Source organism: Alligator mississippiensis, chromosome 6, assembly GCF_030867095.1.
Source record: "Alligator mississippiensis isolate rAllMis1 chromosome 6, rAllMis1, whole genome shotgun sequence".
Lineage (NCBI taxonomy): Eukaryota > Metazoa > Chordata > Crocodylia > Alligatoridae > Alligator > Alligator mississippiensis.
In genome coordinates, this window is record NC_081829.1 from 40,281,774 (window position 1) to 40,297,054 (window position 15,281).

The 15,281-nt window shown below is 41.2% G+C and overlaps 1 protein-coding gene across 5 annotated transcripts in view; it reads left to right on the forward strand.

The window, feature by feature from the left end:
* Positions 1-15,281, forward strand: part of CDHR1 (cadherin related family member 1) — an 84,778-nt gene that overhangs the window by 47,107 nt on the left and 22,390 nt on the right. For all 5 annotated transcript variants that reach the window (XR_009463020.1, XM_006270177.3, XM_019497154.2 and 2 more), the window contains 3 exons: positions 5,776-5,928; positions 10,695-10,859; positions 14,140-14,207. Coding sequence is in view for 4 of the 5 variants with exons in the window: in XM_006270177.3 (XP_006270239.1) it covers positions 5,776-5,928; positions 10,695-10,859; positions 14,140-14,207 (386 nt within the window). In the remaining variant the exon portion in view is untranslated. The remainder of the gene's footprint in view (positions 1-5,775; positions 5,929-10,694; positions 10,860-14,139; positions 14,208-15,281) is intronic.

Genomic DNA, 15,281 nt, shown 5'->3' on the forward strand with positions numbered 1-15,281 from the left:
TAATGGTTTGATAAGCTTTTTCCAACATCTGTCACTACAAGTGCCCAGACATTCACACTTGGCACGTCTACATGAGATGCTACATCGCTGTAGCGATGAGCTACTGCAACTTAGCTTGTCACTACGGCAACGTAGCATCAGTAGGCACAAACCATGATACCACTGCTACATTACCATTGCTATGGTGATGTAGCATCTAAAACTAACCATGCACTGCCGGGATTGCACAGTACCAGCAGTACCAGATTGAACAGTACCAAATGCGCGGTCAGGGGCATATGTAGATAATTCCACTGTGAAGTGGGGTAATGATAGTTTAGTAATACTATGATATGACTGGCCAGCACTGTATAAACCACCTGTGAATACTTAAGAAAGAAATATTGTCTATCCAGTTTAAGAAACAAGGAACTTGTCATACATTCTAGATATAGCCCAGACGCTGCTTCTGCCTGTGGTCTTGCACATTCGATTTCCTATTTCTAACCTAACACTGCTCCAGTCACTATTATTGATTTCATTGCTCTTCACCTCTCCAACTTTGTATACCCATGCATAAAATGAAGCATACCAATATCTCATACTAATACTCTGAAGAAAACATTCTCATCTGCTTCCCAGAGGAGGTAGAAGGAATATGTAGCATTTTATGTATTCAAAATGCTAGACAAACGCCAGGCATGATTGTTGTGTCTTCTATGACCTTAAAGAAAGACTATAGTCCATAAGCATAGCATTATTATTGTTAGTAAAACCTATGCTTAATCCTTCTTATGGCCTTCATGTTATAGCTAATTAACAGGAGCCTGCAGTGGATGTCCCCACTGGAGTAACATTTTTATATAATCATAAAAATTATACCTTGAATAAAACCTTTTAACTATATAAAGGAGAAGAGAAGAAGGCACCACATAGCTCATACTACAAATCTAACTGACCTGGGAAAGACAACGATGGTTATGGTTGCTATAGGAAACCTTAAAGCAGAAACTATATGATTGGCCTCCATCTGAATTAGCTCAGGGTCAGGGCATTACAGCAGAAAGTTTAATATATCTGAAAACTGTATTGCTATTGAAAAGAATGCTCTTACATAACTATACTCAGCATCGAGCCACTCCAACTGTATTGTACTGTATCAAAGCCAGTAGCTTCCCCCTGTTGCTCTGCAGCAAGCAGTTAAATAACTCCCTTCACAGCAGTGCTCCATCAGTCACTGCCCTTGTTGCTGAGGATGTTGCTGCAGGAGGAAGCAAACAAGAAACAGCTTTACTGATTTCTCTTCTACTTGGGGGTAAAAACCCTAACCAAGACTACAGGGGATATATAACAAAGTGGGGAAAAATCAATTGCTAATGCTTCCTGCTGCCTTATCACATTTTGTCAGGGTTTGTCTTTTTAAGAGAGAGAGCAGAATTATTCCCCTTTCAAACACAGAAATGCATGCTATCGTATGTTTATATGCCTCCTGGAAGTGGCGCATCTAAAGGAATGTCATGGCTTCCTGAGGTGCATCCTGAGGGTGCGTCCTGAGGGATGTCATGGCATTAGCAAGTCTGAATATAAATTGGGGATTAAAACTGGATGAAATACTGGCACCCACTGGAGTGTGTATACATATTTCCTCTTGATGGTGTGGATCTGTATTGTGCATGAATTGTAGACAAGTAGGGCTGGAGGGGACCTCTAAAGGTCATCTAGTTCAGCCCACTGCCTGAAGCAGGATCATCCCTATTCAAACCATCCCATCCTTGTCTAACCTGTTACTAAAACTACTCAGTCAACCCTATCACACAACCACAAGGCATAGCACCCTATTCTAGGTCAGGGAAAGCCAGTGTCCTGCTGCTGCAAGGGTTGTTAAAATACTTCAATATGAAATAGCAATGAGATAACATAGATGGCCAGCAATAGTAGCAGCAGCAGAGACAAGAACCCAGAACTAATGCCCTCATAGGCAAGGTGATGTTGAATGTTTTAGCACTAGATTTTTGGGGGAAAAGTGGGAGGGTCCACAAGTTGTGCTTTTCCTGTTACTAACGTTTTGGAGACTTGTACAGCTAGCATCACAACTTCATCACAACAGAATATATATGGCCATAGCAGCTTTCTTTTGCGTGTAACCCTTCTGCCAGACATTGCTCAGCAGCAAGAAGGGCTGGGTTCACATTTCAAGGTACCTCATAAATTATACCAGTGGCTCAAGCCCCCACCCAAAATCTGGGAACACTACATTTGCTGGTGTGGCCTGTATAAACAAAAACCCCTCCTCACAAGCAGTGTAAACACAATGACCTAAGTTTATTACCAAAAATAAAAACAAAACAAAAAACCCACTAAATATAATTTTAAAACACTATTAACTACAAAGCAAAGTCTATAGATGGCTCCCTCTTGGGGGAGGCTTCACCCATGCCCAGGCAGTCTGGGACTTGGGGCTCCCCAAAGGGTAGTTCTGGGGGCCTGCACCCCTATACCTGCCCTTCAGCAATGAGCTGAAAAGGGGGGCCTACACTGGAAAGTCCTGACCTGATCCTTGGGTTTACTGTGCTACAAAGAGCTGCCTGAGAGCGTGGGTCCTTCTGCATTGCAAGGGGCTCTGTTGCTCCTGGAGACATGGTAGAGTGCCAATCTCCATTTCCTCAGCTTTGAGGGGTTAAACGTGGCTTTCATCAGCATACCGCACACCAATATTCCTAGTCCCAATCCCAGCTCTGCTGGGCAGAAAACTGCAAAAGAACTAAAAGGGCTTGGGCCTGACCTACAACTAGCACCCAACCACTCCACTTGGTTGGGACATAAACTACAAAAGGGACAAAAGGAGGTGCAGGCCTATCTCACTGGGCCTGAACTGGGCAGCAAGAGCCAGCCAGGCCTTTACTGCACTGAGGCCTGGATAAACAACAAGTGATGCTAGGGTTCACTCTGGCTCAAAACATGCCAGGCTCTACCCTGGCCCAAATCTGCCGGCCAATCATATGGCTGGAGTTCAGCCACACAGCTAGGCTAAAATGTAATAGGTGTGAAACAGCAAAAAAAGGCCCAGGCCTATGGCTACAGCCTGGACATCCAGTCTCAGCTATACCACTATGCAAGATAGAGGGGGCAAGGCCCATGTGGCCAGTAACTGCCAGGACCCCATTCCTGGTCAGTTTGTTCTAGGCATTAATACCTCCATGGTATTATCCTACCCAAAGCCTGTATAGCCAAAACCACCAGCAAAATTGCCAGGATACCATTCCTGATCATTTTGCTCTGGGGATTAATACCCCCATGGTATTATCCCAATCAAAAAAAAAGCGGGGGGGGGGGAGGGAAGAAGGATATAGGGGTCTCAAACTCCAAGACAGACTTTCTTTCCCTATAGCAGAGGCTTTCTCTTCACATACCATTTGCTTGCCTCTCCAGTGAAGAGGGAAGGAGAACCTTGCCATGGGCAGCAGTTTTTCTGGCTCCCAATTCTGCTGTGCAGCTCTTATCAGCCCCAGAAGAAAGAGAAAAAAACCTTAGTGAAGTTGTTCTTATATACCTGGTGCAACATCACCTAAGCCTTGACCAATTAGAGAGGGCCATGCTCCAGCCTTTCTCTTACTCAATCTGCCTGGAGAATCTTCTGCTTCCTTCGGCCAATGAGGCCAATGGATTTTACGGATTTTTTCCACATACAGGCCCCAGCTTTCCATGTGCAAAGCACATGACCAAAACAGCAGAGGCCATCTTGCCCATGTAAAACAGGCACACACAAAAAAACGCCCCCATGATGCATAACAACCAAAAGCACACACTTTATCATACACAAGTGTGTATGGGTGTTACATGAGTATGCTCAAAAGGACTAAACCAGCCACACAGGAGAAAATACTGGACTTAAAATCCATATAAGAAGAAAAAAATGCCTCCTATGTAACTATATTTAGATGCATAACGAGCACTTAGACCCAGTGGAAGAAATAGGCTGTTCTGTCCTGTCCCATTATGTACTGGTCTCAAACAGAACAGAGGATGGAGTCTTTGGAGCCCTTCACTTACTTAAGTTGTTCCAAAATCCTGGTCTGGAATCTGGAGGGAATAATCCAGTTTACATTTTCCCACTATCTTGAAATATGACTAATATAGGAGACATGGCCCTTGAAGCACTGCAAAGCCTGTCTCCCAAACAAATTGCCCACCCAACAGCCCATGCGTGATGTTTTTTTACTGTGGCAGAAGAAATAGAATGAAAGAAAACAGATCTGGAGGAGACTTCAAGAAGGCATTAGTACAACCCTTGGTTCAAGGCAGAATCATCCCTGTCTAATCCGTCCCAGACAAATGGCTGTCTAACCTGCACTTTAAAATTTCTAGTGGCAGAGATTCCACAGTCTCTCTAGGTAATCTGTTTTCAGGGCTTAGCCATAAAGTCATAAAGTTCTTCCTACTATTTCCATATATCTTCCTCACCACAATCTAAAGCTAGCAATCTACTAGCTCAGTGTTTCTCAACCCATGGGTCAAAACCCAAATGTCGGTCTCAAGAATATATGAAAGGGTCGTGAACAAACTTTAAAAATGGGTTAACAAACTTTCAAACTGGAATCTCCTTTAAAGGAGAAAAACATAGGAAAATGTGGCTTTTCCTTTGTAGGCTAGCAGAATTCCAGCCTGCAAGGGGCTGCTTGGGGCCCCCCATGCTGCTCCCCTTGCCCCAACCCTCCTTTGTATTGCTCATGGGCATTGTTAGATTTCTTTTGGGGGCGGAAATGGAAAGTGTAACATGAATAATCAAATATCTGTGTTTTATGTGATTATGCCCCACACACAGGGAGTCTGGGATGGGGTGGGCACAGTGGGTCAGAAGTGAGTGGCACTGGGTCAGGACTGGCCAATAATTTTTACAAATGGGTCCTGGTACAAAAAAATGTTGAGAACAGCTGTAGTAGATTGTCCTCTTGTTTGTTTACTGCTTGTCATCTTGCTTGTAAAAAGAGAACAATTAACCATTCACTTTCAACACCTTTTTTCTATTTGAAGGCTATTACCAAATACCCGCTCAATCTTTTTTTCATTAGACTAAATAATCCCAGTTCTTCCAGGCTTTCTTCATATGTCAAGTTTTCTAGATCCCTAATCTCTTTTCTGCATGCGTGCTAATTTGTACATATCTCTGAATACATTGTTGTGTTCAAAACTGATAACATTACTCCAGGTGGGGTTTACCAATGGTGAGTTGAGTGAAAGAAACACTTCCCACAACTTTAATATGACATTCCTGTTTAATACATCCCAATATCCCACTAGCTACTTTTGTAACAACAGAACACTTTTGACTCATATTCAGCTTGTGATTCACTATAACCCACAGGTACTTTTTCACAGTCAAGCTTGTGAATCTATTTTTAAAAAAGCTGTGTTGTGCCTTGTGACCAGAGCTGGAGAGATTATTTAACTAAGCCTCTTAGCACTCTTACCCAAGAGATGGGGGGTAGGGAGGAGGCAGAAGGTTGTAAGCAGTCACACTCATTCTAATTATACATATACTGAATAACAGGGACTGTACTTTGCAGAACGAAATGTGGCCTGAAGATGAAGGAGATTTAACCATCTTTTATTGGATGAACTGCATGGTTGTGATAGACCTAGAAGCTTGTCTCGGTCTATCTCAACCAAGCAGTTGGTCCAATAAAAGATATCACCGTAACAAATTCTTCTCTCTTGCATATTTCCTGGACCTCAAGCTACAGCATCACTTCAACATTAACCATGCAATAATTTTACTCTGTTATTCTCTTTTTATAGGGGGCAAATGCTAAATTCAACCTCAGACTTGTTGGACCTGGTGGCATATTCAGAGTCGTTCCCCAAACTGTCCTGAATGAAGCTCAAGTTACCATAATAGTGGAAAACTCTGCAACCATAGACTATGAGCAGTTTCAGGTGTTATCCTTTAAGGTATTGGAGCTTATCTTTTCCTCTCTAATTAGAAGTCTTATACAATTAATGGATTTTATTTTATTCTCATTTCTCCTCAAGCCATCTGAATTAGTGCTACAGTGTTGTATTCTTTGTAAATGATGTTCACCAAACTACATACTTCCTTCAGTTCAGTTACTTGCAGATATAAGGTTGTAATTGAGGATTAAATTTAATCCATTTAATGTAAGGCTTTCTGACCACTACACTTAGAAATTTTATATTGTGATGGCTTTAAAACACTCTAGACTGTGCAGGTCTAGGGGATTATTTCACTGATGTCAGTTGACCTACCAGATGAAATCCTGGCACAACTCATTTCAGTGGACCTAAGGCTCCAGCTATTTAGACAGAATGAATTGTAAAAAATAACTTGTCAAAGTTTCAGTGCAGTGTTTTTTACTCTAGTGTAGTGTTAGTATAGGCTAAATTTTGTTGTATACATAGGCATTACTATGATTGTTGCCCTTTGGGGTCAGGCCAACTCTCAGGATCTCAATATCGCTCTGTTAGACAGGAGGGTGTGACACAATTGCACATACACACACACACACACACACACACACACACACACACACTACCAGCTCAGGCACATACACATCCAAACCAGGGTAAGCACATGCATACCTATCACCAATTCAAGCACATACCCTATACACCCCAAAAGTTAGACACAGATCACTAATTCATATATCATGCACACAATGACGTATACACACACACACTCACCAGTTCACGCACATACAACCCACCTACACATACACACAGGTAAGTTCCTAACTTGGATGGTACAGAGTGTATGTGTGTGCTTGGGGTACCTGAGATACTTGGGGGAAGGTTCGGGTGAGAGAGAGAGAGAGTTATAGTGTAGGGAGTGAAAGTTGCCAGAACCAAGATTAGAACCAGTGGACTACAGAGCAGCTGGCTGAGGAACTGAGGCTTGGGTCTACTTAAGGTAGACTGGGGCTGGAAACTGAGGCAGACAGCTGAGATATTGAGGGGGGATGGAGGGGGACAGATAAGTGGTGGCAAGGAGGAGACAGCCAGGAAAGAAACTGAGGCAGAAACCTGGTTGCTCAGGGGAAAAGGAAAAGGCAGTGGGGATAAGACAGTAGCAAAGAAACAGGGGGTTTGGAGGCAGAGAGGAGCTCAGGACAGGTGTTGGAGGTGGCAGTGAGCCAGAAGCAGGAGAGGGAGAAATGAGACAGAGAAGTTAGAGGGGCGAGGAGCAGAGATTGGAGCAGGGCCAAACCATAGTAAAGCAAAACCCAACTTAGGGGTCCAAATAACAGTTTTATTAAACAGACAACACACTACACAGCCCCATGAAGTTATTGGTGCACACACACACACACGTACTCACAAGGCAGCAGGAGAAAGAGACTCAGTGGAAAAATTGGAGTTCAGGTAGGGAAGAGAAGCAGAGTCCAAGTCCTTGGATGAAGAGAGGGTGGGGGGTGATAACTACCTATCCAGGCTGGAAAGGAGTCCTTGTCCAGTAGGTGTTGTCCAGAGGTGGGTTGCCAGCAGGGCCTCTGGGTGGATAGGTGGTGTGGCATGGTGCTGATCCAGATGGAGAGGGCATCCCACTGGGTCTGTCTTCACTGCCCCTTTTTATAGGAACAGACCTTGTGTGACCCTAGTGACAGGAGGCATGCCCAGTCAAGGGTCAGCCCCTGGCATACTGAGCATGTGTGCTCCATGCAGAGATGTGCAGTTTCAGGTGTCTGTAATGGTGGGGTACAATGGTAGAGTTGCTGGTTCTGCAGGGTCTTTTGTCTTTCAAATGCTGGGTTCTTGTCTCTGTTCCTGGGTGAGGTCCGTGGTTCCTGGATGAATCAATGCAAGGTGATGGCCTGGACGTTACAGGCCATTCAGTAGAGGCCTGCTACCATTGTATTTCAATCATTCCCAATCACTCTTATTCACCCAGGAACTAATTTACATGGGAGGGGTACATGAATCATAAAGTTGCAACACAGGGGATGCCCAGGTAGAGGACACAAGATGGAGGCTTGTCATACAAAATGGAAACTTGAGATGACTTACACTAACTTACATATATAGGCCTAAAACATTAACCACGCAATATAAAAGCAGTACAAACATAATAATTATCACTTATAAAACAGTGGGTATCGATATCAAAATATCAGGAAACTTATTTGCAAACAAGGGAGAGAAAAATAAAACTGACTACCTAAAATAAAATGTTAAAGCTTATCCTACATCTTAGCTTACTTATACTTATCTATAGGGAATGGAGAGGGAGAGGAAAAGTCAGAAATGGTTTGGGAAGGGGAGGGAAAACATTTTAAAATAATTTTTTTTAAAACTGGGGGTTTTGCTACACGATGATTCCAGGAGAAATCCAAGAGTCAGATTTACTGTGTTCTTTTCTCCCCTTTGCCAAGGGTTTGCCACATGATTTAACAAAGTTCACTATAACATGCCTTCATTTCACCATTTTTGTTTGTAAAGTACCTTGAACTCCTCAGACTACATCTGCTATAGAAACTCTGTATATTCTTATTGAATTACAGTGAGGTCAGGAGAGGTTATAAAGTATTACCCAAATTAATTATAAGTGCACATTTATTCATGCTAAATTACCAGAAGACCACTAAAGAAGTTACACATGGCAACCTCATGAATACTAATCAAATTCAAAGCAGTTAATTTTATTGCAGTGAATAGCAAAAGAATTAATTACAAATGAAAATAATATATTTCTTTTGCTTAAGAGACCAATAATTTTGTTTGGATAATTTTTTCCCAAAAGTTTAAAGATAAACTGGAAGGTTTTCCTAAAGACTAATTCCAAATCTGAATTAGAAAGGGGAGGAAGGGTAGAAATCAGCAAGGTTTAAAGTAACTCAACTAAAGTACATTTTAATAAAATGTCATTCTCTCTTTCTTTTACCTGGTAAATTCAATCAACTTGCCACTTATTTTTATGTGCTATAGCTAATTATTTTGGTAGAAATCAGAATTTTTAATGTTTAACATCTACTCCATAACAATTTTCATGGCCTGTTATATCTTCCCCTGAGGAATTATTAACTCCTTCCCTGCTGGTTTACCATTATCCATTAACATTCCAGAGAGTAAGGTAAAGCCATCCAACCAGAGAGTATTTCAAAGACTTAGCAGAGCCAATGGCTACTGCCTTGCCCAAAAGTATGTGCCTTCCAGTTATAAAAATGGTTCATCCTCTTGGGTATTTATTAGATCCTAGATACCCCGTTAATAGAATTAAACATTTTTCACTTCCAGGGTATAAACTGTCACATTTCTCCTGGGAGAAAGCCTTTTGTTCCAGAATACTAAAGACTTATCAGATCTTTATCCCACTTCAAGTACCTGTGACGAATGTGAGATAAAATGTGCTAAAGGTGTCCCCTCCCCCTCCCAACAGTTCTGTGTATGTCTGTGGCTAGTGGCTCATTCAAGGTAACCCAATCAATCCAGGGGCCATCCTGTCAGGCTATGTGCTCTCCCTAGCCACTGAACAGCAGTGCATCTTAGAAAGCTACTTGCTTGCCACTGCTACTCCTCTTTTGTCTTTGGTTTTGACTCTGATTATTTGGGACCACCTGAAATGAGACGCCTGTTTACAGCTTCAGTGACTAGAAAATTGAGCCCATTCTTCTAAGCATGGAGTTTGCGGTAATTCATATTTTTGGCACCTCAAGCCCAGACCATTATAACCTAAAAATAACTGGGTTATCCTACAAAGTGTCTCTGTGCACCTGGTGCAGCATGCACCTGTCTGTCTTTTCAGAAGATCTGAATAATGAGAACATATAGTTCCACACTGGAGGAACTGCACATTCAACATGGTATTCAAGGTGCTGGTCACTAAGAATGCCCTTATTACTTAGTCCCTGCACAGACTTTCACTTCCTTTAACCTTCGCTATGACTATATGCATCAGGAATGGCTCAGCTAGGGTAAAGCTCAAGGGAGCTTTAGTCTGGGAGTTCTCATTAATGAAACCTCTGGAATTTTCAGTTCAATAGATAGGAATCTCAGCCTGGCTGTGTTTGTGAACTTGCATACAATGTGTTTCTGCTTCCAGGTTTCCCACTGGCACCAGCCTCTGGAGGCCCCAAGTATTTGGTCTGTTAGTGCTGTTTGTTATCTTGAGCCCTTCCAAGGAAATGACATCAGCTGCTATAGGTGACTGCTAAGCACTGGAGCTGATCAAGTAACCTTGCAGTGAACAATTGGATAAATTTGCAGTCTATCTGTATGAAAAATATTCACCAGCTGCTTCCAGCAGTTTTATTCATTGCTCTAAATAATTCAGTGATTACATTTTTATAGTATTTTTTTTAATGTTATGAGTTGATCAGGAGCAGCTCTTTGTAGGTATTTGATTTTCAATAGGTGTCTCAGCTGAGTTTTGATTGGTTATATCAGACATATACTTCCTCTGTTAGTAATGATACTTACAGACTGTAAATATGGTTTCTATTGCAGACAAATTTGAAATCTGGTTTCTGTGAGAACCAAGTTGATTTTTTGATAGAGGCAATCAAAATATTCAAAAACGTATTTAAAGTGGTTCTCTTTTAAGCTGCTTATTCATTTAAAATTTGAGTCTGATCTTAGCATGATTTATTCATTTACCAAAATTGCATGCTTCCTGTTCTGTTCTAAATGGGGTAAAGTGCACCTGCATAGAGTATTGATGAATGTTTTCCAAGTACCAATGTTAATTTCCAATTTTATTTTCTTAGCTTCTTGCTATAGAGGTGAACACTCCCGAGAAGTTCAGCTCAACAGCGGATATAGTGATACGTCTGTTGGACACCAATGACAATGTCCCAAAGTTCTCATCTGACTATTATATTGCCAGGATCCCTGAGAATTCCCCAGGAGGTTCCAATGTAGTGGCTGTAACCGTAAGTTATTTTAAATGCATTAAAGATGTATCAGACCCTGCTGACTATCAGAATAACTAACCAATATATCTGGCACTTTAACGAAGAATCTTGGAAAGGCAGGTGTTCAAACCCTATCAACGAAATCTCTTGTGAGCAAAACAAAACATTTTTCTTAGTCCTATTTTGTCCAATGACTGGACCCAATACCAATTCCTTCCAATAATCTTTGGAAAACATTTATTTATTTATTTATTTATTTTGAGAAAATGGAGGGGTCTTTCTCTTTTGGAAACAGAAGAGACTGGTTATTTAAGGAGCTAGCACAAAATCAGAAGTCCCTCCAGACAGTACTCAGATCCTCTGGGCTCCTTTTTCAAATGAGGTAAAAATGCAATAAAAAGCAAACAAAATAACATAGAGTTGCAGCAGTTCTTTAGGAAATACTCTTCTCCTCCCTGCTCAGAGTCTGCCCCTTTTCTCACTTCAATATGTAGCTATGAAAATTTAGATCTATTTTCCTGCCCACTCCATGGAGGAATTCTCCTGCCTCCTACCCTCTCATCAAACGCAGGCATATGTTTCTTATGGAACACATCCCTTCCATATAGAAGCAGCCCAGTGGGAATGAGCTTGACCACTGCTATACCTTATAGAGGCCCAGTTATAGATCTAATCCTGAAGTGTGCCAATCATTCTCAGTATCCACTGAAGCTTTTAGAACCAAGGATTTTTAGCGTCTTGAAAGATCAGGACAGCAGCCAGAGTGAGCTCTTATCACTGCCAATATCCTCTTACTATCTTTATCCCACTAAAGGCAAAGTCTTCAGCACAAGTAGGGCCCAGCCCTATGTTGAGAGGGGGTATAAAACAACACGTGAGAGAAAAACTACTCCTGCAAACTTGTGCATCTTGAGATCAAGACAGAATGGACACACAGCATTTACCATATTTCAGGGGTTTTCAACATTTTGGATCTGTGTACCCCCAGCAGCTGGATAAGGAGCAGGAGGCATGTGGCGCATGGCTGGGCATGGAGGTGGGGGGTGGCATGTGGCTGAACGTGGAGCAGCAACAGCCACCACGTGCAAGCTTCCCCTGCCCCCCCCCCGCATCCAGCCGGATGCATGGTGGCACTCAGTCCCCACCCACCCACACATACCTGCCAGGTCCTTCTCAAGTACCCCTGGGGGTACTCATACCCCTGGTTGACAACTCCTGCCCTATTGTATAGCAGAGGTATATTAAATTCCAGTGTGTGGAAACAAGCAGCCTCTTTTGTTACAGAAATACAAGGGACTCAATAAGGTGCTTGTTATTAGGAATGACTTTATTGCAATCCAGGGTAGGTTTTAGCACTTCTTAGCCACCGAAGAAAAAAGACATCACACATTGGACAAATAAAAAGCTAACTAGCTTCTGCATGGATGATTTAGCTATGGCAAAGTGAAGTTGAGTTTGTAAGACAGCTTGATTTGATCAAGGGCAAGGAAAAAAAGAAAAGAAGATGGTTGCTTAGTAAACTTTTAGTCCCACCCTCCAGAAATTGCAGGGGGGGGAACCTGACTGCTAACATGCATTATTATACTGCTTAAAGGTAAAACTATAAACAACTCAATAGAACTGGGAAAGATAGATCCCAAAATCTGTACTACCTCTTTATGTTCAGTTATGGGAAGAGATTTTTTATTTATTTTACCAGCACTTCACAGTGTCAGAGTCAGAAAAGCAGGATGTTACACAGGCCCTAGAAACACTGGAGGAATCTTCCAGCTATAAATAATATTAAGCAGCATCTATTTAATACAACAATCAGGATCTGAGTCAGAGGCAGAGGACCTAAGACTGAGTTGGAACATAGATCAGTATGTCACAAAGCTGAGGCACCTCACAGCCACCTGTGAATTTGCAAATGATGGAAGACCACATAGTGCTCAGCAACAGAGATGCTGTTGGCAGGGACAGAATGCTAAGTGATCTGCAAGGTAGATTTGGGGCATGCTGCAGAGACAGTGAAATGACAGAAATGGTACTGAAAGAATTAAAAGGAAGGTCCTGGAGATGAAAGCAATAAACAGGAAAAAGCACCCAGAGAAGAAAGACAAGACACTCTACAGGAAACCAGCCATGAGTCAGCATAACAGAGGTTCCAATTTGCTATTACCATGGTAGCAGAAGAAAGGAAAAGTGTTCAGCATCAAGGGGGCCTGCAGAAAATATAAGAAAAGAAGCCATTTTGTAAAAGCAATAAAGAAAGGTCCATCTAGTGAAAGGCAAGAAATCAGCATATTAGAAGAGTTCATATTCAGTATGAAATATGCATGAGAGCACTGCCTGACCCAGATTCAGAGACATACCATATCAAAGCAAACTGAGATCATGTGACTGAAAGCAGTTGTTCTAAGACAAAGGCTACATGGGAATTTTTGGGAATTCTGAGTTTTTCTGGAAGAAATTAGCATACCAAATGAAATTCAGTAAAAAGTACCTGAAGTTATTAATTCTGAGATGTTGAAAACAGTTCACATTAATGTCAAGAACCAGAGGCACATCCCCATAAAGCTACACATATAGTATACTGGTTGTGCAGGAGTTTTGAAAACTGAATATATTGTTAAAGACTATAAAACAAGTAACAATATTTAAGCAAATGAAGTGAAACAGCTAGTTATACATGTAGGCAGGGCACCTGCCTAGTTCAACTAACATTCATATACTGTAGACATCAATGAACAGATACAGTGACATAGAAAATTCATTATAGAGAACAAAGTAATAGAGGGAGAAATAGAAACAGCTTATTATCACTGAGTCAGCAGCATCTCCCAATCCTCAGAAAAAATTAAAGAATCTGTGTATATGTTCCTTAAAGTCCCTGTTTGGGCCAGGAACATTGTGTTAATGTTTAACTAATATCCAGTAAATTTTGTGTGAGAGTTGTTTGGCAGGTTACCACATTAAAGCATTCTTTATTTCTGTGAAATGAAGGATGTTAATAGATGATGTGTTTAAACTCCAAAGAATAGAGCCACCCAGTGGGCATTCCAGATTATATTGCTTGTGATCAAACAGAGTGCTCAGGATGCTGTTTGAAAAAAGTTTTGTTATGAGACTCAGTATTATCAGATATTGTTGAATTTTCTAAACTTCCACATGAAAAATGTTAATGAAATGTTAATAAATATGATAATAAATACTCTTAGAAGGGGGAAAGTCCATTGTGTTTGACCATTGCATTGTTTACATAATACAATTTTCTCCAGGTAAATAAATCAGGACTTTTTAAAATTATTTTCTTAAGGCTACAGACCCAGATTCAGGACTTTGGGGAGAAGTCAAATACTCCATATATGGAACAGGCACTGATCTGTAAGTAAAAAGCTAAGTTTTTAATAAATTAAAAAAGGAAGGTGCTACTTATAAAATGTGAGTGTTAAGACAAGAGCTGACAGCTTGGGCTAATGCATGTTGAGATTCATTTCCAAGGGGAATTTACCCTGGACCTTCCATAAGTTGTTTCTATGAAATCATTTTCTCCTCCTACAGAGATTCAAAGTCATTACACACAAGTTTTATGACTCAATAGCAGTTCACCCACAAGTCCCAAAGAGGCAAGAGACTGCTAAAGTAATAGCACACAGAATGTGAGCATATTATCAGTTATAAACACTTGTAATAGGAAGGAGGATTTTTTGTGCTGGTTAATGCAAAAGATCAGCTTTTGTAGAAAAAGTTTCACCTATACTTAGTTGTAAATATGGTACAATTTCAACACTTGGTCAAATGTACAAAAACACCAATGATCAAAGGAAACAAGATTTCTACAGTATTCTCTGAAGTCTAATGCCAATAGCACTTTTAGCACTGGAGGTTGTTAGCAGTGGATATTAGAATTGGTATCCAAAACTTGTAGCAGGAGAGCCCAGAAAAGAAAGAAAAATTTACTTGCCTTATGGTTGGTCATAAAAAACACCTCATTGATTTGATCAGGTCTCCCAGGCTGCTTCCCATCTCATTCAGTATCTGGCTGATGCTCTTAGCTATCTCTAATGTCACTGAGGTAAGGATTTTTATGGATGATATCTTTTATAGAACCAACTGTATAGGTGGGAAGGATACAGACAAGTTTTTGTGTGTGCAGTTCCCTTCCTCAGCTCTCAGGAGTTTGTCTCTATCCCTCCCAATGATACAGTTGGTCCAATAAAAGACATCACCCACAAAAATCCTCGCCCCTCTCATTTTTTCTGGATCATCATGGGTACAACAACACCCCAACTCTGCCACCCTGATATCACTGGCCACTCATATCATCCTGCCAAACCACTCAAGGACACTCTGTAACATATAACTGCAAAGAAGAACTTGCAAATTCTGTTCCTCATTTTACATACAAAACTAATTAGGAAAACCAGGCAAGCCCTAGAATTCTATAGTCTAACTGGG